General features: G+C 41.0%; 3 protein-coding genes and 1 long non-coding RNA gene across 6 annotated transcripts; 2 read left to right on the forward strand and 2 right to left on the reverse strand.

Moving 5' to 3' along the window:
* Positions 1 to 410: 410 nt before the first annotated feature.
* Positions 411 to 4878, reverse strand: LOC147134716 (uncharacterized). 2 transcript variants are annotated; one of them, XM_086056742.1, is made up of 10 exons: positions 4706 to 4878; positions 4276 to 4402; positions 3305 to 3406; positions 2691 to 2792; positions 2429 to 2566; positions 2194 to 2331; positions 2081 to 2129; positions 1959 to 1985; positions 1375 to 1401; positions 411 to 1283 (listed from the first exon to the last, which is right to left on the reverse strand). In XM_086056742.1, the coding sequence occupies exons 2-10, from the start codon at positions 4333 to 4335 to the stop codon at positions 724 to 726; spliced, it is 1203 nt and encodes a 400-aa protein (XP_085912868.1). In that variant the 5' UTR covers positions 4336 to 4402; positions 4706 to 4878; the 3' UTR covers positions 411 to 723. The 2 variants fall into 2 exon arrangements, with proteins under 2 accessions (XP_085912868.1, XP_085912869.1); XM_086056743.1 differs by having other exon boundaries at positions 2429 to 2563; positions 4706 to 4873.
* A 974-nt stretch (positions 4879 to 5852) lies between these two features.
* On the reverse strand, positions 5853 to 12575 carry LOC147134717 (uncharacterized). Its single transcript, XM_086055999.1, has 5 exons — positions 12288 to 12575; positions 11622 to 11731; positions 9521 to 9613; positions 8334 to 8504; positions 5853 to 6769 (listed from the first exon to the last, which is right to left on the reverse strand). The coding sequence occupies exons 1-5, from the start codon at positions 12436 to 12438 to the stop codon at positions 6590 to 6592; spliced, it is 705 nt and encodes a 234-aa protein (XP_085912125.1). The 5' UTR covers positions 12439 to 12575; the 3' UTR covers positions 5853 to 6589.
* A 1950-nt stretch (positions 12576 to 14525) lies between these two features.
* Positions 14526 to 24847, forward strand: xylt2 (xylosyltransferase II). Of its 2 annotated transcripts, none has more exons than XM_086056297.1 (11): positions 14526 to 14760; positions 18250 to 18793; positions 19091 to 19266; positions 20158 to 20360; positions 20738 to 20818; positions 21439 to 21655; positions 21949 to 22125; positions 22220 to 22476; positions 22586 to 22781; positions 22938 to 23180; positions 24507 to 24717. In XM_086056297.1, the coding sequence occupies exons 1-11, from the start codon at positions 14629 to 14631 to the stop codon at positions 24573 to 24575; spliced, it is 2295 nt and encodes a 764-aa protein (XP_085912423.1). In that variant the 5' UTR covers positions 14526 to 14628; the 3' UTR covers positions 24576 to 24717. The 2 variants fall into 2 exon arrangements, with proteins under 2 accessions (XP_085912423.1, XP_085912422.1); XM_086056296.1 differs by having other exon boundaries at positions 14527 to 14760; positions 22938 to 23271; positions 24507 to 24847.
* On the forward strand, positions 16072 to 17355 carry LOC147134719 (uncharacterized). The gene is made up of 2 exons (XR_015090186.1): positions 16072 to 16316; positions 17208 to 17355. It is a non-coding gene; the product is annotated as an uncharacterized LOC147134719 (long non-coding RNA).
* Positions 24848 to 25575: the final 728 nt, after the last annotated feature.

Consider the following 25575-nt stretch of genomic DNA (forward strand, 5'->3'; position numbering starts at 1 on the left):
TAACGAATTTGAATTTGTGATGATGAACAAATGAAAGGAAGTCCATGACTATCGTAACCAATTTACTGTGTAACTAGATGATCACTTAATTCATTATAAGAAATATATTTTTAGGCTTCCAAAGTGATTGTTTAACTGTGGGGAAAACATGTTCAACTCGGCACTCTTGGTCAGTGTTAAGTAGTAAGTGTACATGTTGAATTTAGTTTGCGTAATTGTCAATGATGTGTTGCCATTGCCAAACAGCATGATGGTCAGTTTCTCAATATTTATATTTGTACATTATGTTATTATTTTGCACATATATTTTACATTTGCCACTATAGGCATTCCATCACAAACAATTATGATCCTTATAATTACAAAACAGCAAATGTGACATCCGTTTAATTAAACTAGAGACAGCACCGTACCATCAACATGAATTTGCTTTATTCTGTGAATGATTACAGTTACAGTACATGACAACATAGATTCTACAGTTCTCCTTCCAAACACCAAATATGTGAGCACAGTTTTTAATTTGATTGTAGGAACGAGGAAAGTAGCAGCAGCATAGAGAGTGGTCACACCTTGAAGCTATTTGAAAGCACAATAATGGTCTCTAACAGCAGGATCGTTTATTCCTCCCAGTGATTAGTATATTTGCATAACCTTGTAACCTTTTTACTCCTTGATAGCATATCTACTGGATGTTGAAGGAAAAGTTGGCAAGGTAAGAAATCAACCCCACAGGCAGGATGTGGCGCAGAGACATTGAGTATTGGCTTCAGGGGTCCTTATCACCAGATCATTAATGATCTCCACTGTGCCAAACAGTGGGAAGAGCTTCTCTTGGAAGCTCTCATTGTAAGTGTAGATGTGGACACGTCTGTCCACGTCATAGAAGGACAGCTGGCCGCCATCGTAGTCAAGGTAGACACCCACTTTTCGTGGGATGAGACCTGGCGGCAGGGCAGTGAAGGGCACTGTGAGTGCCTTAAGCTCTGTGCCCCTTTCCAGACGCAGGGTCAGATAACCCGTGTCGGTGTTGAGGGACTTGAAACCTTTCCTAAGAGCGGACTCCTTGGCCACACCCAGCCGCCAGTCTCGCTCACCCACCTCTGCCTCCCAGTAGTGGCGGCCCGATTCAAAGCCTACCGATCCAACAGCGCACCACCAGCCATCGAAGCGCTCGTGGTAGTTGGGAGTATCTTTCCTCTCAAAGCCACAACGCATCCTCTTATCATCACCCGAGATGAGAAGATCCGGATTTGCTGTATCTTGGTTCAGAGTCACTTCCACTGACACAGAACATACAATTCTTGAATTAACAACAAGATAGGGTATGTAAGGTTTATAATAACATAAACGCTGTTAGAATTAACACTGTACCTGCAGCATCTGTGATCCAGTCCCATACTGCCACCGAAAAAAAAGTCAATTTTATTCATATGAAGTGGTGCTTAAATGTGTTTAAAGAAGAAGTCAACCCCCAAATTTTCTTTACAGTAATATGTTGTAGGCATCCCCACTAGTCTAAACATGACATTCTGATTACAAATGTGTTCGTGGAATATGAGTTAAGAAGCAAAATCCACCAGTTTTTATCCATCTCAGGAGGCGGCCACTATGTCACTTGCTTGTTTTGACTGAAAGTGACATCACAGTTGCTCAGGTAACAACCAATCACGACTCACCTGTTTTCTGAAGCTGAGCCATGATTGGTTTTTACCTGAGCCCTGAGCAACTGTGATGTCACTTTCAGTCGACAGCAAGTGATAAAATGGCCGCCCCCTGAGATGGATAAAAACAGGTGGATTTTGCTGCTTAACTCATATTCCACAAACGCAATAATAATCAGGGGCTGCATAGAACATATTACTGTAAAGAACATTTTGGGGTTGACTTCCCCTTTAAACATTGGAGACAATCAGCTAATTGAGTGGTGGTATAATGATCAACAGAAGGCCACTGACCTGGCTGAGGAATGTAAGATATAGCACCTGAAAACAAAAGCAAATTAAAAGACGTGAAAATGATCACAAATCATTTTTTAAAACAAAATATTAAATACACATATATCATATTTTGTTTTTACCAATCTTTGTTTTCTGCTTCCACATCAACCACTGCTGCGGTATGGCATCCTGCGGGTACAAAATGAAAGCTCAATCTTCGCTATAATACATATCAGTTCAAATATGAACAGACCTTATCTGAATCCTTCAGCATCACAGTCCACAGAACCAGCTCCATGGCACTCAGAAGGTTCGGCACACGGCCCCAACGCCAAGCTGACCTCAAGTCCTCCAGGATGTTTGCCACTGTTTCCCCAGGCCAAACGCTTTGCTACATAACAATCAATAATAATGTTTTTGGGGGGGATGTGGGGAATTATTTTGCTATGGAAATTTTGGGAGGCACAAAATCAGTTAAAGATCCTTGCCTCAGGCTGAGTTCTCAGGTCTTTCATCCATTCGAGGAGGCCTAATTTGGCCTTGTGCATGTCCTGCCGGTTAGTCAGATGACACTTTTTGTCACAATCAGTTTCTGGCCAGCCATCGGTCTGCATGGGCCTCTTCTGCTGACAAAAAGTCACCCCACATGTTTTTGTGAGTAGAAGTTGTGCAAAACCCTGAACTACTCCACCATCCCTTAAGGACCTTATCTCATATCGCCATAGGAGGACCATTTACCCAGATTATTACCTTTTTCTCTAACATGGAAGCCCATTCGACAATGAAGATCCAGCAAAGAGGGGTTGGCCAGATCTCATCCTGGTTCCAGATGTGCTCCAGGACTGATGAACTCTTCAGTGAGCACAGCGGAGAAGCATGTTAGTCAAACTCACACAATCTGGCAAGGTCAGTTCGCCAAAAATGCTTATCCTTTACTTTCATTTAATATCTGATTTCATTAGTGAATTTGTAGTAATTAATCAATCCGTCTCATTTGGTCAGTCAAGTCCTGGAAAACATAAAACTTTGCAAATAGATGATCCATAGCAGTAATTACATGTAACATGATAAATGAATGCCTTCACCCAAACAGACACTCTCTGCAGTTAAATAAATATGCAGCCACATGGCCACTATAGGTAGAAATTTGGTAAGCAGAGACAAAGCAGGACTGATCACAGAGCCATTTATGATCTCTTGGTGAATCATCATAATTAGATGATACTTCTGCATATGTGAGTGGAGTGGACACATTGCCATACAGTCACTGTAGCATGTTAATTTCATTTGTTTTGATACCTTTGACACATGCTGTCACAGGTTAACTATAATTATGTGACTGGTGTATGCACTGTTAATTGCACCTGGCACACTCGGCCAAGGTCTCTAGCCAGTTCCACAACAAATAGCTGGTCATCATCCAAGTAGTCCATCTTCTTCTTTTTCTTGGATTTGGCGTTCGATGCCTGAAAGGGAAATCGAGTACAATTGTCTGTAACAGATTTTGTGTTGAAAAGTCGATATAGAAGAAGTGATGACTGTATATGTATTGGGATCCATTTCTCAAGATCCCACCGTGCAAACTGGAGGATTTTTTTTTAAGACTTGGGTCAAATCCCACACACACACCCCTCCACATAAAACCTGGGTATTTTGAGAGCTACTGTGTTTGTGTTTTATCCGGGTGAAAGTTAAATCATTTAATGAAAGAAAAAGCAAGTTAAGCAACCTTAAGGTGCCAATAAGAGCTGTTTTAGTGACGATGTTCTAATTGCTGCCTTACATTCAAGTCAAACTGGAAAGGAGACATCGAGGATAGTGACTATCTGTTTACCTGTCAGCAGAGAACAAAACCCATCCCCTCCAAGTTTTGTGCCACGTTTCACCTCGTCAACCATTCCTGAGATGCAATAACTCTCTTTCCCTCCTTTTCTCTCGCTTTTTTTTTTTTTTTTTTTTTTAAGCGTCAACTGCATGCAGTGCATTCAACTTAAATTTGAATGGATGCACCATACCACGTTAATTAGAAATGCAAAAATGTCACTTTCTGGTGTGCATGCATTCAAAACAAAGGATTTGAATCATCGTAATGATTCTCATAATTATATTTTCTTAACAGTATATACACGTAATTGTATTTTGTTATGCTTCAATCATAGCTTAGGGGTTATTTTTAGACACCCAATTAGAATTTAACAAATAGGGTTGAATGCCCAATGAAAGATTTAAGGATACTGGTACGTCAACTGACTCATGCAGCAAGGTGACCATGAACCAAAAGCAAGTCGAGTTTACACATTAAACACTGGTGCACTTTGTGGAGAAAATGAGTTACCTTTATTTTCATTGTCATGTTTTTGATGGGTTCCACCATAAAGTGAAAACATTCAAACATCTTGCTGTCTGTGATGGGAGTCCTTCCAGATGAATGTCACAAATGTGTGATTTGTAATGTGACGATGCTGAAAAAAATACAAAAAAATATATAGATATACGTATTTCATATACCTTTTAGAGAAATCTTTTAAAAATCGAATTCATAAATGTTCATATTAAAAAGACGTATAATGATTATTAATGCGCTAGCAATGAGCCATCCAGCTTTCCCCTCCGTGACGCACCAAGATTACACACCTGACTGGTGACTGCACCAAATGTGCAATAAAATACACCGTTCCTCCACATTATGCACGCTACATTATCAAAACGGTTGATATATAGGACGTTTTCGATGCAAATTTGGTTTCAAAACACACATAACCTACCTTTCGTGTGACACGCCACAGGAAACAACTTAGTTCGTTCAATTTTCGTCGACTGAGTGCTGCAGAGTCTGACCTTGTTTACCTATTGGACTGACACTTGACTCTTCGGAGAACTTCGGCTTTTCCCGTCGATTGCCGACACGACTGTGGGCACACTCGGCAGCCATGTTCCTAAGGTAGTGATGAGGTCACCACTGTCTGCTGTCAGTACCACTACTGATAGCAAACCATTTTCTTTCGATATCAGTACTGCAGCTGTAAAGGGGCTGTTCTAATTTCAACAAATGTGATTCATTTTCTTAATTATTTTTCTATATAAGAATGAAAATTATTTTTAGTATGTTTTTTTGATCAGCTCTCTGGCGCTTATATATATATGTATGTATGTATATATATATACATACATATACTCACACAAACTAGAATTTTCTGGGAAAAAGCAGGCTAAAAAGTGTCTTTGTGAGGTAGGCCGCTGTAACAATGACAGTTCTAAATAGAGAACTACGCATTCCTACATTCTCTTTTGTATTCCATTTTACAAAGCTCTTGAAGGCTTTTGGAAATGTGTTAATTATATGTGTGTAATATTTGGAACGAATACAACCTGTCTCCCGAATTTTTAGGATAAAATGTTGGTTAGGGCAACAAGGTGTATTGGCTCCCGCTCACCTGCAGCTAAAATGAAGACAAACATCATAGAAAATGGATGGATGGAAAATGGCAGTAAACGCCTTTCTATTATGATTTAATGGCGATATACATGCCAATTGTTTTGCACTCATTCTCAATGCGATATCCAGTAAATGTAGCTGTGAGAGTTTGTGTGGTGTAATACATTGCTCAAATTAATGGGAATACATAATCATCATCAGTCCATCCATCCATTTAGCACATTCATCAGCGCTTGGTACAGAGCTGGATACTCTGTGTACCTGCTGCCGGCACCGTCCTCCAGCATCCTCCATATAATACTCAAATACTTTGCAGGTGACTTTTTTTCCTAGACTTTAACAGATCATTTTTTTGCGCTGATTCTGTGTTTTCTCAAGCACATAAGATTTTCGTAATATTAATAATACTACTAATAATAATAATAATATGTAATATATATTATATATTTAGTAGTATTTATGAATTAAGGGTTAGGTTCAGCAACAGGTGGAATTTATTTTCTGAAATGTCATACCTATTAATTACAACACATGGTAAAATCCATATTGCACAAGTGTTTATAGGTCAAACTTAAAAACAAAAACAAAAAAAATATCTCATAAACAAATTTTACCTCATTTTTCTCTTGTCAAATGAAGACATTTTATGAAATCAACGTAAAAAATAAATTTAGGGACACATAAATCTCTCTCTGATTAAATTTGCTGTTGACCAGTGTAATTTGGTTCCCATTGGTCTTGTTATTTTTGTTTTAAAGGAATTACATAATGTCAACATCAGGGATGTGCCCCATTTATTTTATGGTGGTTGTAAGTTAAGTCCACTCAAAAAGGTTCATGCACTTGGAAATCAGAAGAGGTGTTTTTTTGCCCTGTACAAATTAACTTTCACAGATACAATATGTTTATGACCAAAAAAAACAACAACAACCTTTTTTGACATTTTCAGTCCTTCTGTCCACATTTTCATACAGTCTCCATTTCACCATCTTATTCAAGTTGTACCAGCGTCATTAAGTATTTTTTTCTCCGTGTTTTGCACAAAAATGTGAGCAGCTCTTTGGTTGCCCAGCTCCTGATAACCAGAAGTCAGTCTTGAGGTATTTCTGTCAACAGATTTGTGAACAATGTTCCAAACCGTTTTATGGATTTGAATTCCACTCGTTTGTCCAGTTAGTCACATTCATCAAACGTCTTCAGAACGGAGTCAGTATCATACAGGAAGAACGTTGTAGCTGCTCTCAGAGTTGTCTGGTTGAGGTTGCTCACATTGAACATCAGGTGCAGAGTTGGAGTGGTCATGCAGCGTGGTAGAAGCGTCCAAACTAGATGAGAGGATGTTGTACGGAAGTTCCACAGACTGACGGACACTCTCCTCATATGATGGAGGTGGCTGTGAAGAATTTTGGACAGTAAAATACCAAAGATTAAACTTACGTATACAATATCTAAGTATACCATGTAGAGCTCTATAATAAGATTCTACTTTCAAGCAGGGGGCAAAGTCATTGCCGCAAATTGAAAATATTATTTCCTAGGGCCCATCGAATCATCATTACTTCCCTCCTTATAGTGCTCCTGGTTTCAAAGGATGCTATTGACTGTGTGACTATATTGGCCTTATTGCCAGCATTCAGGGAATGCATTTGGGCATTTATTGACGACATGGCTGTATTTGCCTTGTTGTCAGCAGCACGTTAATATCCACGCGATTTTCAATGGTAAATTGTTGCACAAGAGAGATATTCTGTAAATGCCGTAATTGAGGTTATAGTGAAGTAGAGATTGCTATTTTTTGTACTTGCTGGGTATGTTAAAAGTTAAAGATAAAGTAAAGCAATCTGGTATCAGCAGAGTAAGTCTGGATTTTTTTTTTTTTTTGGTAATGAGGTTAAACCAAATTAGTATCATTAATCCACTTGCTACAATTATTTGAGCATTGATTTGCTGTCTAATTAAAACCGATCCCTTCATTAACAACATTGTGTTATCTCTTGCAGCAATTCTTCATTTCTAAGGAGTTGTGATATTGAATTGCATGCTTAATAACTACAATAAGATGGAAGTATAACAGGATGTACAGGGTACTGTTTGAAGAAAGTGAATAAGATACATTTGTGGATTTGTTTGTATTTACATTAACAGTTTATCTATTTCAAGTTAACCACCCAGAACATGGTTTTCTATCTCTCTGAACACATCTGGGAGGCTGAGCCCCCCTTATCTTTTAATTGCTCTGGGACCCGCATGCGACTCTTCAACCTCTGTCCAGTATGCCCATCATACACAGTCAAGGCTACAAAGTTTACTGCTATCACGCTTTGGGCCACAGGGCAAACAGGGGAAATTACAGAAGCATCCATTGAAAGTCTAACCAAGTCTGAAAAGAGGAGGACATTTCGATGACCCATGACAGGATGACTGGGAAGCTTTATGTGTGCATGTGCTTCCTGATCAATCATATTGAGAGAACATAAGCAGTCACACTCGGGAGTGTTTAATTAAGGAAAAGGAGAATAGGTCAAAGCGGCAAAAAATGACCTGAGTACAAAGCAGCTCCCTCGGACACTGTTTGTGTTCAGGGTGCTGGCTTTAATTATGTTTGATGTGCCTTTTTCTCATCATTACCTTGTTTGCTCAAGCGAGTCAAAGGCTCAGCGAAAGATCAACACTGTAAAACCTTGAAACGTGGTCGCCACCAGTGAGCGTTCGATGAGTTAATAGCATGTTCTGCGTATTCGGCCCTGAATGCAATCTGTCTTCCAACGACCTCTGATTGTAGTGTATACAATACTTTATGATTGTGCGATGATATTATAATCAGCCCTTTGAAAGCCCAAGCTGAGGGCCTAAAATATGATCTTCATGATTATGGAGCAATTTCATCTTGAGCCCCCATTTTAAACATAAAACATGAAATGCTCCATTGTGCCTGTATCAACTTTAATATATCCTACCTCTGTCTCAATGGGTCCATTGAGGCCAAAGCGGTCTGCAATCATCATGTGGATCTGCCTCTGGCGATCCTTTTTTCGGACACTTTCGTAGGAGGGCAGCCTGGGCAGGGGTCCCTCCAGCGAGGGCAGACTGTAGCTGGAGGGCAGGTCGACATAGAACAGCTGACTCCCCTGCACATATTGTCACACACAGGTCATAAAACACAACGGGGTCGTTATTAGGGAATAGGGACACATGTGTCAATGATTGTCCCAGTCATGATTTTGCCATTTTTAAGTAAACCACAAACTACTATTATATGTGTGTGTCTATTTATTTATTCATTTATTGTAAAGCCAAATAATAATGAGTCTATCCAATGACATGATAGTTGTATTGTTATTAAAAAAGGGCATACAGAGTGTATACTATGGGTGCAGTTCCCTTTTGTTTGATTAATAGCACATAGCAAGATTGTCTCGTAAAAATTTAGTTGGCGTACATGCAAAAAGTAATGCAAAGTAATTAATAGGAACAGGTGCATTTATTATTCCTTTATTTAATCGCATGCTAGAGCCATTTCACAGGATGGTTTGTTACAGCAAGGTTCACTCTTTTTTTATCGTGTTTATTTTGCGAAGGGAGCATTTGCATTGCCAAAAAATAACCCAATCTGAAAATGATACACATACACGATAGCTTCTTTATTAGGTTGCACAATGTATAACAACATCCAATACACGAGTTGTATTAAAATTCTTCAAATAATGTTCGGTTTTGACTGATATACAATACAATACAATTTTATTTATATAGCACATTTCATAACAGCTAGAGCTATAACAAAGCACTTTACATGCCAACAATAATGCACATATACAATGTTTATCATTGTAGCTTGATGTTTAGAATTCAATGCATCTAAATGACAGCGATTTCTAGTATTTTGCTAATATTGCTTAGTGTTCAAACCAAAACATTGGAAACTAATTATGATGCAGTGTCATTTAAACACTAAAGCAACTTAGAACCACAATACTAATTCGCTTATACTTGGCAGTGTTATCCAAAGTGAGCATATTATCGATTTCAACCATATTTAATGCGGCTCTTATATTAGATCACATCATATATGCCAAATGTTGTGCAAGTCCCAACTAAATTCTCATGTGCTCACATGTACAAATACACGCCATGTCTCACTTACATTAGTATTGCTGGCATCTGGAAAGTGCGTCTGCTCCACACAAGGTGATCCCACAAGTGTTTGTCTACTGCTGTAGTACTGAGGAGGAGCATCCTGTAAAACAAGAAGCTATAAAATCATGTCTGAAACTGGAAAAGCATCTGTCAGCCAATACATTTACAAAGCACTCCCAAATGCCTCGATTAGTCCGATTTTGCTCCTTTTGGCCCGATTTTCATGCCTTGTTTAACCACTGTGGACACTAGCTGGTTTAGCAATACCATAAATTATCTAATCAATAAGACGACCACCCTCTGAATTCAATGCCTCCTCCCATTCCCACCCCCTTTCACAACACAACCTGTCAACGTCTCACTGTATGAGGTGTCTGCATCTTAGACGGGCAAAAAAGCCTGCGAGTAAAACGAGGTAATTGTCTTGGGTCTAAATGAGTCTCCTTTGTTTGGGGAACAATATGGCGTCCTACTGTGTCATCAGAGTCCCTAGGCAACAAACCACACAGTGTGGCCTTTTCAGCATCTCTTCATTCCCCTTTTAACCGCAGTTGGTACCGCTTAACGAGCACACTCCACTATATTACGGCGGCGTTACAACAAAGTCAATTTGTTGCCTGACTAAATTTAGCCGGGGAATAAGGGATGCTCAAATCCGCACACAAGTGGATGTTTTCCAAATGAAAATTTCAGGTTGCATTCAATTATCCAGCTTTTCCCAGACCGCGATACACAATGACATCACTTGTATTTTAAGTGACGCACGCAAATGACCTTTGCCATAACCGTCACATCATTTCAGGGAGATAGAGATGACACTAAAAACGTGATGTCAGGGGTCATTTTCCCTCACTGGGTCGTGGTTTTAAGAAGCAAAAAAGGAAAGAGGAAAAAAAAGGAGAGTTGTCCTTTTGTCTCTGCCATTGACTCAGCTTGTGTGAAAAAGCACAACCGTGTAAAATCAGCACTGAAGTCGGGGGAGGATCCCAAGGGCAGCGTGCCTTTTTCACCAGCGCAAACTAAAAAGGAGACCTATTGTCTCCTTGTGTCCCCAACACCCACAGTAGGGTCTGTCCGCTATTCATGGCGCAAACTGAAGCAGGGAAAGGTATGTGACGATGAAGTTGAAGACATGGAAATGTGCCATAGCAACACAATGGACAAGTCCGTTTGTGTTTGTTTCCCTTGTGGAATGTCTGATCTCTACTCTTGCTCAAAAACAGTGTTGATAGCAAAACTCCCAAATCAATTCAATGACTGCATCATTAATTTGCAGTCAAATTATAACACCGCCTGGAAGTTATTGTAAATGGTCTCAGGTATACGGTTTACAGGATGGGGATGGACTCTTGACCAGCCTATATGTACACTTATCAACCGCATGTGGCCGAAGCTTCAGTTCAACTCAGTTTGTTCTTGGTGAAACGCTCTGTTAGTTCTTTGGTGGCGGTTAACAGAGGCTCTCCGTTAAAACTGTAACCGAACAGAGTTTCCTGTCAGTTGTGGTGAGGAGCTATGAGTCATGTCCCTGCAATAAGAAGATAACAGTCAAACTTCACCCTGTTGCGGCTCACAGAGGTGAGGAAGAAGTCAGGAAGAGGAAGCAGAAAGAATGAAAATGTTACCTCTTTGCCGTGTTTACATTTCACCAGCGCTATCACCGGCAGCTTTACAAAGTCATTATCTTTGGTTGATAGTGCATATTTGGCTGAGATTATGCTCCTCACATTCTTGAAACAAACCCTGAACAAAATACATCTGCGTAGATGCCACTAGTTTGTAAACTTTTGAACCCAGTTTCATTTTTTTAAATTAACGTCAATGCAAAAATAGCTCTGATGATGACACATCGATTATTGTCAATGCAATTGGCTGTGGCAAATTCATTATAAGACAATGATCATATCAGGTTTAATATAGAACTTTTCACAGTGCTCTGCAAATCGAAAGTGACACTTGCTAATTGCGACACACTTGGATCACATGGTGTGTTAGGGCCTGGCTTTTTTCAGGCTCATCTCAAAACAAAACATGCGGACCACTTCATAAGATCACTCAGCACAAAAAGGGCATTTATTTTCCTTATTCATGTTGTTCTAAGGGCTTACCATATCGCCATGTGACCCCTGATAGGAGCACAATCTGCAGCACTGAGGATCCTTGCGGTAAATGATGGACAGGAGCACCACAATAACAACAAAAAACACCAGGGAGGAAACTGTGTGACAGCAGGAGAAAAAGAAAGGGTTAATCTCAGATAACCGTGACTCTAGTTTGCTGCTTTACTCCCATGGAACAATTTGCGAAAGACTAATGGTTAAAAAAAAAAAAAAAAAAAAAAAGATTTCACAACACTTAAAATAAAGTTCACTCATTTGGAATTGAATTGATCGAAAGCCTGTTTATACAATACTTCAACGTTGCGTGTATTTTGTGACATACCTGTAAATGAAGAACTATTACAGTTTCAACATTTCAACTGGTTTTACAAGCATTTATTTTCACATTTACTTTCACGAGACAACATTTTCCCATATTTTTGATTTAAAATTAAAGGAATTGTTAAAATGTGTAATAACATGACGAGGTGATTATACATTTGTGTGAGGGAAATTAAGTTTAACACCCCTGCTATGTGTTCTGTCATAAAAATCGTGTGTCCTCTCTTGCTACACTGAGAAATATCATATGAAATAATCCAAACTTAAATACAATACAACAAATGGACAAACAATTGTTTGGAAACAACAGAAGCGTTTTACAAATGTACTCACAACACGCAGCGACCACGGTGAGTTGATCCGATGTCAACTGAGAGGAGGGAATGGTTGGACTTGCAGTTGCGGACATTTCTGCTGTGTAAACAGTTAATGTTGCTTTCAGAGATGTCCCTGAGCCCATCAGGTTTAACACCAAAGCTGTCATCTTCTTAGATGTGTGCGTCCGTACTGGCGCCAAGATTCGTAGTCCTTCCACATGGTGTAATCCAACAGGCTGACAGTCCACATGCGCTCTGCAAGACGAATCTCCAAGTGTCCGGCAGTCTGTAAACACACCACAGCGTTTATGAGCCGGTGGAGGCACGCTGACGTCACCGGACAGCGGTCAGACTTACAGACAGCTTACTGGTTGGTTGGTTGATTGGTTGGTTAACTCCAAGAAAAAAGTACATCTGCATATGTTTTACATGTTCAACACAGGCCACCAGTCATTAGTTTGGCGTTACAAATGTAATAGTGAGATTAATGTCATTCCCGTTTCCTCCACAGAGGTCTCCAGCTTGGAGGTCTAAATGCTTGAACTGGTTTCCTGTTACCCTGGAAACCGGGGGTCCCGTATTGAGATGATTTGTTTGACTCACACAAGTAGCCAAAGTGTACAATTAGTAATCAGGGTTCTACTTTCACACGTAAACAGCAATTTAACAAGATTTAAGATGCTGGCATTAGTAATTGTGCCTTGGTTTGATAGTGATTGCTTAATTTTTGATTGACACTGTCAATAGACATTCAATTACCAACAGTGTTAAGGTTGTAGTTTAAACAGGATGTTCTTCGGGAAGTGGCCACTGGGAGTGTCATCAGCAGGTTATAACAGAGAGAGGCTGCAGATTCCCATCAATTTATTCAAGTGGCTGTCCTGCGATATTAAAACAGAACAATACAAAAACAAACTTGTGAATTTTGCCATTCAGCTCCTTGTCACAGAACTACAAGTTATGCAAAAGTACTTACACAATGAATATCTAGACATGTGCATTCAAAAACTTTTAGATGGTCAAATTAGATTGACCTGGATTTTAGGTGAATGAAATTACATTTGAAAGCCAAATATCCTCAAATTAATGAGCATGCAGTGCAGGGATGTACAACTGTCGTTCAGCCCGTGACCACACTCTGAGAGGCCGCTTGAGTAATAAAAAAATAAAAAATAATAAAAATTGAAATTGAGCCACAATTAGATGAATCTACAGATAGTGAGCTGCCAATATGGAGGGATCGACTGTAGTTTTAAGTTGTAATATCACAAATCACCACTAGATGGCAGACATGTCTTAGTTGGGGTCTTACACTGCACTATGTATGCTACGATGTGAGTAGTCCTTTTTTTTCTTTTTGCAGATTTTTACTATGCAGACAAGCATAGTACCTCAATAATATTAACATTTCAAGTGAGTTGAATTTTGTGAGCGCGCACGGTGGTCGACTAGTTAGCACGACCGCCTCACAGTTCAGAGGTCGTGGGTTCGATCCCGGCTCCGGCCTCCCTGTGTGGAGTTTGCATGTTCTCCCCGTGCCTGCGTGGGTTTTCTCCGGGTACTCCGGTTTCCTCCCATATTCCAAAAACATGCATGGTAAATTGATTGGACTCTCTAAATTGCCCCTTGGTGTGATTGTTTGTCTCTGTGGGCCCTGTGATTGGCTGGCAACCAATTCAGGGTGTCCCCCGCCTACTGCCCGAAGACAGCTGGGATAGGCTCCAGCACGCCCTGCGACCCTTGTGAGGATAAGCGGTATTGATAATGGATGGACGGATGAATTTTGTGAGAGAAAAAAGTGTACAAAATGAGTTTTCACTTAATTTTGGTTTCTCATTCAGCAGTTTTGTGCTGTCCTTGAATGGATTTTTTTTTTATGCGAGACCCCTTTGCACTGGAAAAAAAAAGTGACCGTTTGTTCATTTTGTTGTTTGCTTCAAACCCTTTGTTGTTGGGTTTCGATAGTAAACGTATGCACATATTTTGTCCATATACATCTGGTTAGGAAGTCATGGTCCTAAGTGACCCCCAGCACAATGAAAAATTGTGGGCTCCTCCAGCATTTGTACAGTAGTTGACTGAACCAGTACTTTGAATTTACTTTTTTAATTTTGGGGGATTTACGTGTGACCACATCTAGCCATTGACAGAGGACTTAATTTGATCAGGACATATACTCATTTTGTGGAAGTGTTGTAGTTAAGACAACCGTACAGTGGAGCACACAAGGATGGATTTCCAACTGAGCAGTCGTGAGCGTGAGGAGAAGACAGGACAGGCGCGCAACACTTGGCGTGTGCGCGCAGCTCGGAATACGCCATCCCCGCACTACTTCAAGTTCACTAGTCGAAGAAAAAATGGTGGCCAGCGCGAGAGTGCAGAAGCTCCTCCGACGATACAAACTAGCGATTGCCGCCGCCTTAACCATCCTCCTCGTCCAAGGTCTCGTCGTGTGGAGCCTGAAAAGTCTGGAAGAGGGCGAGGCGCAGGTGAGAAACGGTCCATACGTTCATTTACCGGGATGACGCGGATTACGTTTGGTTTAATATGAGCGCCAGTAGCCGCTAACCGCTAGCTTAGCTCAGCGTCACTTTAGATTGGGCAGAGCTAGCTGAGGGAGGTTAGCTGAGTAGAAGCTTCGCTGGGACTCAATTGAAGCAGCCTTGGCTGTCACTAGACAGCTAGTAGTTGACTTGACGATTAACAAACTAAACATAAAATTTACACCAACAACGACTAGACGTATGTTGCTTTACCAGCATCGTAATTTCGTACACTTGAGTACTCGAGCAGTTCCTATTGCAGACCGATGTACTGTGTAGAAATCACGGGGAATATAGCGCTAAAGTGCATGCATTATTCTTATTATGCAGCATATGATACGTGTGCTTCACAGTTCTGAGTTTCGGGGTTGGAATCTCGACTCCGATCTTACTCTGTGGAATTTACATATAAATTCTCTGCGTGCTTGCTTGGGTCATCTGCGGAGACTCAGTCTTCATAAACATCCGTAGTAGGTTTTTGAAGACTCCAAAGCTGTGTGTTGAATTTTAAAATAATTGTTACCAAAATGTTTATTTAGTATAGTCTAAACAGTGTATATTTATTCAGCTATCAATATATTTTTGTTTGCTGGTGTGCCATGACTTTTTTGTTCCCAAAATGTTTATTTAATATAATTGAAATAGTGTATATTTATTTAGCTATCAATGCATTTTTGTTTGCCGGGTTTGCCATGAGGTTTTTGTAATGGTAAAAATGTGCAACGTCACAATAAAGGTTGGGTAACAAAACCCTGCTCTAAATTATCCATATGTGTGAACGTGAGTGGTTGTTTGTGTATATCTGCCCTGCGATTGGCTGGTGACCAGTCCAGGGGTTACACAGCCTCTTGCCCAAAGTCAGATGGGTTAGGCACTAGCTCCCCAGTGATCCTAATGAGGATAAGAAAGTGGTTGGATTATTATATTTATTATAATCCCTCAAGAGGAAATTAAACATACACATTTATATTTGTGTCGCACACCACACAGACAGTCAGGTGTTTGCATGCAAGGTCAGATGTCAGATTGGAAGTGGTGCAAACATTGCTGACAGTAGTCATAAAGCAGACTAGCATCTCTCCAATAACTTCAACCATGACGCTCCGGTTCCAAAGCCCAAATCCTTACAGATGAATTACTGTATTTTTATTTTTTGCATAATTGTGGCATTTTTGGGATGTTTCTTGTGTTGGTCATTTGGTCAACATTACTGGGTTTTGAAAAACCTGTAAATCATGCACTCTCTCACTCAGATGCTGTAGTGCAGGGGTGTCCAGCTCCGGTCCTCAAGGGCCGCTTTCCTGACCGTTTTCCAGCTCTCCTTGCTGCAACACACCTGATTTAAATTATCAGCTCATCAGCAAGCTCTGAAGAATCTTGATAACGATCATGATCTTTTGAAACAGGTGCGTTGCAGCCTGGATAGATGGAAAACAGGCAGTACACTGCCCCTTGAATACCGAGTTTGGACATCCCTGCTGTCATGTAACCTGGAATCTGAGGTGAAAGGCTGTTATACTTCTTTTAATCATAATAAGTTCAGGTTTTGCATTTTATTCATGCTAACCTTGGCTGAATATGTGTAGTTGCCACAGAACGAAAGATGCAGTTAAATGTCCAAGTATATCTTTAAGAATTTATACTGAAACCCCACTCCCACGTCTTTAAAGTACTAAACCCAGGCGAGTTGAACTAAAATGTTCCAAGCTTTTGTTCTTTGCATAAACTTGCTTCTTTCATAATCTAATTATGCAGCGATGTGCCTATTGTTAATTTTAAGCACACCCTAATAACACCAAGTCATCACAATGTGTTATATTAAAAGCTTTCACAAAAGGGGAAGGACTGAAAAGACAGAAAAATCGTTATCAGCATTAGCGAGAACTTTACGCTCGGTACTGCTGCCCGCTTCATAGAATGGCGATGCTGATATGCGTTTCCTCCTCATTAATTGGAAAGCAAAGAGGCTGACTAGCTTGGCTTTGAATCAATACTTTTTGACACGATGGTGTTAATTAAAAGCTGTGCTAATGCCTGATAAGGAAAATTGAAACGTTAGCTACATTACGATGCTCGTCTTTAGCTGTGAGAACATTTGCTCAGGAAATTGTGTCACATTTATTGGTGTTAAAAGCCAAACACAAGTATTTTGCTTGGGTACAGCATCAAGCTAACAACAATGTAAAGTATCATGAAATGATGCCATTTCCACTCTTGTTCATCTGTCATAAACTCTTCAGCTATCAATTTCGTATGATATTTGTAATTAGGCATAATTGTTCTTAGGTTACCTCCTGCTACTGTGATGGATTTTATCTGACGGTGCTGTAGTTGTTGACAAGCAGTTTACTAGCAGATGAGTGTATTATTTGGCTCCTTGTCCCACCACACAGCTCTGGTCCTCGCCTGCTTCTGTCATCTTTGGGCAGTAGGCCCGCCAGCTGTGGGAGGCGAGGCTGCTCAGATCCTACCTCATCAAATGACAGAGGCACAAAACTCTCAACCCACTTCCTCCTCTCAGAGCACATATAGCATATGCAGGTATTTTGAATGACCCTTTGTGCAACATATCAGTGTCCCAGAGCAAGAGCACCGAGTTGTCGTTTTTTTTTTTTTTTTTTTTTTGGGGGGGGGGCGGATTTCTGCGACAGTAGAGCATGATTGCCTCCATTCTCTGTACAGTGCTTGAAATTTAAGTACAGTGGACCTTATAAGGTGTAGCGCAACCGGTTCAGGTAATGATGGCCTCCACACTCATCCTGTCCAGTTTGTTTACCTTGCAAAACCCCAATGAAAATAATGAAACATTATAGGGTCAAACTGCCAAACTCATAAAAACATTGAGTGTATGAAGTCCAATGAGAATAAGCAAGACTATGCTTCTGACATTGTAGGGAAGTTGTGGTAGCAATGTTAAGATGCAGCTGTCTCACACACATAAATCATCAAGCCAAATTATTCATTCCAAAGTCTAAATTTATGCACACTGTAAATACCGGTACTTGGATGTCTTTCAATGTCTGTTGGGTGGTGGAGCTCCCTGATTATTATTTTCAAGCTATAAAAATTTTTTGAGGTTTGCATGCTGTTTCTATGCGTGTGTGGAATTTGTGTGACCACGTCACCAGCACATGTTTTTCCCCCTGCAATCTTTGCCACAGGGGGCTGGCTCAGCTTTCTGCAGTGATTCACTGGGCTTGTTATGTCTTTCACTGTTTGTGCATATCTCCCAAAATGCTTGTGCAGATTACATATCTTAAAAAAACAAAAAACACAAGGACAAAAAAATGATCAACCAAGCTAAAAATACATCTTTGCTGTGAGGTGTACTTGTGGTCTTACTAGGTTTTCTGGCATCATCAAAATTTGTGCTCAATAGGTTTAGATTTTGTTATGGTTTCCCTTTTTTCGCTCACTCTCAGCTTTTCTTTACAGAAAAAAACAAGACGGTCTAAACTGCCCGACAACAACAACCAGGACCAGAAGAGGGATGCCACGGTTTTAGAAAGACACAACCCGTTGTCTGGGAGTAACAAGGGCAGATGGAAGGGCAGGCCGGAAAGGACAGGAGGCACAGCAACCAGTGCGCTAAGAAAAGGGAACAGCCGAAGACAAGGAAAGCCGGGAATCAGGCTTAAGAATCCCCTCGAGCAGGGGCAAACGGGCACCGGATTGGATGGTGTAGCGCCCCATGACCCGTCCAGTAACTTGAGTGATCTGCGGGGTGGTGCTGATGGGTTGATGGTTGCCAGGTTACCTGCTGCCGCCTTACCAGGGGAACCAGGCAGCGTGGACGGGGCGCACCAATCCCCCAGCAGTGATTTTGAGCCCAAATGTGATATCAAAGGCAAGGATGCGTGGTCTGCCCTGCATCGCGCCGGCTCACAGCAATGTCGCCAGGACATCGCCAACATTGTGTGCATGCATCAGGCCGGGCAGCTCATGCCAGATGCCCTTCCGCAGTTCTGCCCTCAGCTCGGTGAGAACCCCGCCACACTATGCACACATATCTGGGTGATTGTGCGTGTTATGCAGGCTGTCCAGTCCACACCGTTTGTATTTATCATCAGCTGATGTAAGTATTGCCGTCTGGGTCTGGTGAAAAATATCATGACCTTATTCAATGCGTACAAGGGCAGCCAAGTCAAGCACTTTGAGCACATTAGATTTAATTAAGTGTAGTTATACAACTGTTGTCTATACATTGTTATTCTGAATTATTTTTTTTTAAGTCACGAACCCCAGACTTATTTTTTTTAATGTCTTCCTTTATTAGGTGTATCAAGTGCTGTTCAGTCCGCTGGCGAGCTGGACAACAGCCTGCACAAGGTAGACGAGCCCGTCCGTGTGGTTTTTGTCTTGATGGTCCACGGACGCTCTGTGCGGCAGCTCAAGCGTCTCATTAAAGCGATATACCACTCTGACCACTACTACTACATCCACGTAGACAAGGTAAGAAGTCTTTACTAGCATTAAAACATTGCACAATGCTCATGAAATTGTAGGAAAATGATTGCAGTCTTGTTTGTTGTTGCCTTTTCTTGGTGTTGGCTGCACTTAGCTCAAAAATGTGTTTACTTGTCCACTGCTGTGATGTAGGTTGCATTTATCCTTCAGGTTTAACAGCATGGTTGAGGGGATTAGAATAAAGCAATGTTATTCTTAGCAGCTGGATTTAGTGAACTCCACCATCACGTGCTGTTGGAATTCAAAGGCCAACCTGCTGCTGATTGAGTTGACAAATACTACAACATTGCACTCTAACATTTATATAAGCTGCGTTACTATTTTTTTCTTTTAAATTGATCGGGGTAAGAGGAGAGCTGCAGTATTCGTGTCTGGTGTTTTTCGACGGTCTAGTTTGACTAATCAAGTTGTCCACAAATGATTCATTTCTTTACACTGCTTATCACGCCAGAAACTTTAATTGGGTGTGTTGGTCTGGAAACAAGCCGATGTTGATTCAGCAAATGTAACTCCAATGTTATTTATTCTTAGTTGTGACTCATACAGTTCTAATAGAGTGGTAGTGAGTATGCATGCATAGTTTTTCCCCTCTTATTCGTAATCCCTGTTGAGCAATTTCTCCTGAATAAGAATATTGATGATTTATCCTAATATCATTTTGACAAGGGAATGCATTGTTCTATTTTCCGAGATTTATGATTTATTTTTAGCTTCATGATTTGTGTTTAGTGTTGTAATATGTCATTCTCATTTCATGTGTGTATATCATTTTGCCATGACACATGAGGTGTCAACGTGAACCAGCATGGCTTGTGGGCTTGTCACAAAAACCCACCCTTATTTCCACTTTTGACCTCACGCTCTGAATCCTTCCAGCGGTCGGGCTACATGCATCGGGAGGTCCTCCAAATAGCCCAGCAGTACCTAAATATACGTGCGACGCCCTGGAGGATGGTGACCATCTGGGGTGGTGCCAGCCTGCTGAAGGCGTACCTGCACAGCATGCAGGACCTTCTCTCCATGCTGGACTGGAAGTGGGATTTTTTCATCAACCTCAGTGGCACAGACTTCCCCACCAGGTTGGTGGGCTAATTTTATAAAAAACAATAACCCCTTATAACCCGCTAAATATAAAGTCTCCATAAAACCTTGTGGAGTTTGCTTAATCTTTTTATTTGTACTGATGCAGAGCATTGTTTCCTCAAGTATCGCCCCTATTTATGTATCAACATTTTGTGTGTTACATCGTGATTGTGATTCAACTCCTCATTTTGGAATACACAATTCATTTGGGGTCATCCATAAGGCTAACAGTAAATTTACTCAACCTCTGATTTACAGTTTCCATGAAACATTTTTTTCCTTTCATAAATGTGTGATCTCCAGTACTTTCCGAAGAATTTTTTTTTTTGTTTCTTCATGTAATACTCCCCTTGCTCTTTTTGTTGTGCAACAGGACTAATGACGAGCTGGTCGCCTTTTTATCACAGCACAGAGACAAGAACTTCCTCAAGTCCCATGGCAGAGAGAACGCCCGGTGAGGTTGCTTGCTCTAAAATACATTGTAAAAAAAAAAAAAAAAAAAACAGTTTAATCCACACATTTAGATGGAATACATGTTTTTTCCAAGCACAATTATTAAACGTTTTATGGCTTTGTAATAATAGTTACATTTTGTCAATTATTAATAACATTGATAATGGATGAATAGATTGATTAATTCAGCAGACAATACAGTGTAACCTTTACTAGAGCCTAATGAAATGTGCCCAGGAAAAAAATGAAGCTGATAAAAGGGAGTGGCAATTATGTAGCCATGCTAGCACACTGGTTTAGCTTGGATTTCAAGAGTGAAGACAAACTAGCATAACATTTTCTGCGGCTTATCAACAATTGGTGATCAGCAGCATGCTGATGAGATAAGTTCCTCTTTTTTCATAGCTGCCTAGTAAGATGTTAATGACAACTAAAGACAGTCAATAAATGGGTCAATGCATCTCCTTAAATGTAAAGCACCTTCTGAGCAGTTTACATTACTTATGGCACTGATCAGTGGGCAACAAAAATCCTTTTCCCCTGGCATTCACAAATCTGTGGCAAATCTGTTTTGGACAAATGCTTCCTCAATCAATCAGTGCTACTTGTTTTGTGTTCAAGGTTTATTAAAAAGCAGGGCCTTGATCGTCTTTTTCACGAGTGTGACAACCACATGTGGCGCTTGGGAGAGCGCAACATCCCAGATGGCCTTGAGGTGTCAGGTGGCTCGGATTGGTTTGCACTCACCCGCCGCTTTGTGGAGTATGTCATCAATTCCCAGGATGACCTGGTGTCGGGACTGAAGCAGTTCTATTCCTATACTCTGCTCCCTGCTGAGGTGAGTAGCCCTGAGGTGGGCCGTCATAGTCTGCTACAGCTCTGCTTCTGCTTAGCTCAGCGTCAAGATAAAGTGACACCCCATTGTGCACAGGATAAAAGAAAGCTTCACGTGTGTCATCTGACCGTGTTAGGCAACATGTTGTTCTTGAACCTGATCTAACAATAAATTTAGTGTGAAATCATAAAAAAAAAAGGTTAAATACCACATCATGTCCAAACTAAGCTATTTTGCAAAGATGTTTTGAAAGTAACTGTTATATTACCAAGTTTGTCTTTCTGCTCTGTTGTTAGTCTTTCTTCCACACTGTGCTCGGAAACAGTCACATGTGCGACAGCCTGGTGGACAACAACCTTCGTGTGACCAACTGGAATCGTAAACTGGGCTGTAAATGCCAGTACAAGCACATCGTGGATTGGTGTGGCTGCTCTCCCAATGACTTCAAACCTCAAGACCTCATTCGAATCCAGGTGAGGGAGTCAGCACAAGACATGACAGTATTGCATATGCTGTATTACCACTAATTGTTTTCCTACTTTTTTTTTTTTTTTTTTTTAACCACAGCAATTGTCCCGACCGACATTCTTTGCACGCAAATTTGAGTCGTCAGTGAACCAGGAAGCCATTGACATCCTGGACACCCACTTGTATGGCCAGTATGCACCAGGAACTGTTGCCATTAAGGCGTACTGGGAGAACCAGTTTGAGCAGATGGATGGCGTCGGCTCGCTCAGTGACGTGGCGCTCACTGCTCACGCTTCTTTGTTTCGCCTGGGCCTGAAAAGTCTTGCGACACCTCAGGGCAAAAAAGAGGCCTGCAGGTCAGGGAATGATTTTCTTTGGAATGATAAAATGATTCAATTATACCACATGTTTTTTTTAGTTTGCGATGTAGTTTACACAATATTTTGTTCCCCCCCATCGAAACAGGTTTGAACCTATCGGTTACCCTTTGTCAGTGCACTTGTACTTCTATGACGACCGATTTCAAGGGTACTTGATACGTCAGGACGTTCGGGCTGCGGGATCAAAGGTCAAGGAGTCAATCGAGACGTGGGCTGTGCCCCAGGCGGCACTGGTGCTCGAGAAGAATCTTAAGGGGTTTGAAAGGCTCAAAAATCTTGAGGTGAGCACACTGAGGGGCTCGTCGTCATATGTATCCAACATTCCTTTTGGGTTTTTTTAGTTAAAAAAAAGGAATACTGAGAGAGCTTTTCTGAATATAAACAATACAATGACAATATATATTAGTCATATAAACTCGATCATTTTCTCTTCACAGATCGGCACAGAATGGGATCCAAAGGAAAGAGTGTTTCGTAATTTTGGTGGGATCATCGGTCCTTTGGATGAACCACTTGCAGTTCAGAAATGGGCTCGCGGCCCCAACCTCACAGCCACCATAGTGTGGATTGACCCCGCCCAGGTTGTGGCAGCTTCTTATGACATTACCATAGATGCAGATGCAGAATTCACCCAGTACAAGCCACCGCTGCAGCGTCCTCTGCGGCCTGGCATTTGGACGGTACGTGTATTGAAACAGTGGGAGCGTGTGGCCCAAGTTCATTTTCTCATCATGCCTTTGAGCTTCAAAGATAAGGAGCCAGTGCGCAAAGGTGAGGCTGAAATGTCGCTCTTGTTATTTTAAAAATGTTATTATTAGTTGGTGTTTATTAGGATCAAAGGCTAAATAACTCTTGTTTACAGTCTAGTTAGCATCTTATATGCTAACTGTTTTAATAAGCACGAAAGTAAACAATATTTTGAGATATTTAGGCTTTGTATTTCGGAACGCTGCAACAGGTGTTGTAAAGACTGAAGTTCAAAGAAAAACCACAAGATGGCAGAATGTTCTTTACAATAGTATCTTAATATTACCTAAGGCCCAGCAAGTACAGGTATCTGAGGCTTTGAAATGTCCTCCCTTTTTTCCCCAATTTTTTTTTAGCATCAAACTGGTAACAAACTAGAATTTATTGAATGTTACATTCAATATAATTACATTTTAGCTGCATTTTGTGGTGTATTACAGGTACTGTATATTAGTCACTTCCCACTCCTTCATGTTGTGAGTGTGAATGGTGGTTTGTCCTTATATCTGCCCTGTGACTGACTAGCAACCATTTCAGAGTGTAGTCCACCTTTTGCCCGAAATCAGCTGGGATAGTCTCCAGCTTCCTGCGCCCGTGAATAGGATAAGTAGTACAGAAGTCTACTGTTTGTGTACAGGAACAGGTAACTCTCTTGGTGTGTTGGCACCAGCATTAGTAATACAATGTTATTTTTCCTGCACACTAAATGATTCTGATGTTGTTTTTTTTAAGACACTCTTGTATAGGATACAATTCTTGGCAGTGTAATCACTCTTGTGCTTTAAATTTGACCAAACAATTTGATCATGGCACTGCAACATTTACACAATAACATTTATCCATCTATTTTCTATCCTGCTTACCTATTAGAGGGTAAGCTAACTTGGGGCGAAAAGTAGACTACACAGTGGACAGGTTGCCAGTTAAACTTAGGGAACATCTTGAGATGTACAACCATTCACAATCACATTCACACAGTCACGGAATGTGATCTGAAACCATGTTACTAGACGATCGGTGACTGTGCGAGTAATCCCATATAGTCAGATGGCATAAATGTCAGACTTAATAAACTGTAAATGTCAGACTGAAGAGAAAAAGAAGCAATATATTCCTATAAGAATATTGCTCCGGATTGTTGTTCACCTAATGGGATTTGACTGCGATTCATTATTTTAGTACATTTTTTTTTTATCACCTGCAAAAACTAACTTTTCATTGTTGTTTCTTTGTCTGTAAACGTGAATGCATACCTACAGATAAGGACAGTTGGCTACACGCAGGTCCGCCAGGAAATTTGTACCTGGAGCAGAGCTTCCAGCAGTTGAGTTCCATACTGAAGCTGCCACCTCAGGAGCCCGCCATGCAGGAAGCGCAACGAAATGCCCAGTTGGTGGGCCCGCAACTTGAAGCGTGGGTTGACCGCAGTGTGGCCAACTTCTGGGTTGTTGGAGACCTGTGCGCCACGCAGACTTCATCCTGCACAGCTTTGGTGCCGTGCTCCAAAACAAACTGGAGCTCCCTGTCCCCGGACCCCAAGTCTGAACTGGGCCCAGTTAAAAGTGACGGGAGAATCAGGTAGCACCAGTTGGGGGGGGGGGGGGGGGGGGGGGAACAAACATAAAGGAAGCGCATGCCTGTGCTGGAGGCTGCAAGCTGCAAGGAGAACATTTTGTGTGTGGGAGGTTTGATTCAAAACGAAAGGCCACAAAAACAACATGACATCTTGCACTGAAGAGTCACAACGTTCTCGGTAGGAATGACTTGCGAGAGGTGAATGCTGGAAATTTGCACATTGACGACTGCAAGCCCAGAGATTTTTCTTGGTTTGCTGGATGACATGACTGCCTGATGCATTTTTTTTAACGTTATTATTTTGACATCAGTTGGGCGAGTGAAACATCACCCTTCACAAATGGTCACTTTCTCTGCTCGGAGTCCAGATGCAGTTTAAACTCAACCACAATCCCCTTGCCGTGTTTTGTTCTCACCTCAAGACAGAACAAGACCTGTGTGTCATGTTATGCTTATTTTGAAGCATTTTATATTGGAAGCATGGTACAGTCGAAGTGCACTATACTGTTAGATAACTCTACGCAAAATTCAATTGATTACATTGTGATGAGGAGAAGCTGAAAAAAGGTCATTTGTTTATTTGCAATAGTTGTGGGTCACTCACGAAAGGTATTGATACGTTGAAAATTCAAAAAGTTTTTGGTGTAAATGCCAAAAGCTCTGGGACCTTCGCAAATAGCTTCGTTCAATGTCCATATGCGCTTAAAATGTGTGTTAATCTGTTCTATAGCCACTGCTTGCGGAGGGAATTTG

This window comes from Filicampus tigris, chromosome 16 (genome assembly GCF_054856515.1).
Source record: "Filicampus tigris isolate MCC_2025a chromosome 16, RoL_Ftig_1.0, whole genome shotgun sequence".
NCBI classification, from domain to species: domain Eukaryota; kingdom Metazoa; phylum Chordata; class Actinopteri; order Syngnathiformes; family Syngnathidae; genus Filicampus; species Filicampus tigris.

What these genes read in the sequence shown, in the direction of transcription:
- LOC147134716 (XM_086056742.1), bottom strand. Translation starts at nt 4,335, where the DNA reads ATGTTTGAATGTTTTCACTTTATGGTGGAACCCATCAAAAACATGACA. An exon ending in ACCTGAGAACTCAGCCTGAG is followed by an intron (nt 2,332 to 2,428) that starts GCAAGGATCTTT and finishes ATTGTTATGTAG; the next exon opens with CAAAGCGTTTGGCCTGGGGA. An exon ending in TGCTGAAGGATTCAGATAAG is followed by an intron (nt 2,130 to 2,193) that starts GTCTGTTCATAT and finishes TTGTACCCGCAG; the next exon opens with GATGCCATACCGCAGCAGTG.
- LOC147134717 (XM_086055999.1), bottom strand. Translation starts at nt 12,438, where the DNA reads ATGACAGCTTTGGTGTTAAACCTGATGGGCTCAGGGACATCTCTGAAA. An exon ending in CACCGTGGTCGCTGCGTGTT is followed by an intron (nt 11,732 to 12,287) that starts GTGAGTACATTT and finishes GCTGTCACACAG; the next exon opens with TTTCCTCCCTGGTGTTTTTT. An exon ending in CAGATGCCAGCAATACTAAT is followed by an intron (nt 8,505 to 9,520) that starts GTAAGTGAGACA and finishes CAATATGTGCAG; the next exon opens with GGGAGTCAGCTGTTCTATGT.
- xylt2 (XM_086056296.1), top strand. Translation starts at nt 14,629, where the DNA reads ATGGTGGCCAGCGCGAGAGTGCAGAAGCTCCTCCGACGATACAAACTA. An exon ending in ACTACATCCACGTAGACAAG is followed by an intron (nt 19,267 to 20,157) that starts GTAAGAAGTCTT and finishes GAATCCTTCCAG; the next exon opens with CGGTCGGGCTACATGCATCG. An exon ending in TAAGGAGCCAGTGCGCAAAG is followed by an intron (nt 23,272 to 24,506) that starts GTGAGGCTGAAA and finishes GCATACCTACAG; the next exon opens with ATAAGGACAGTTGGCTACAC.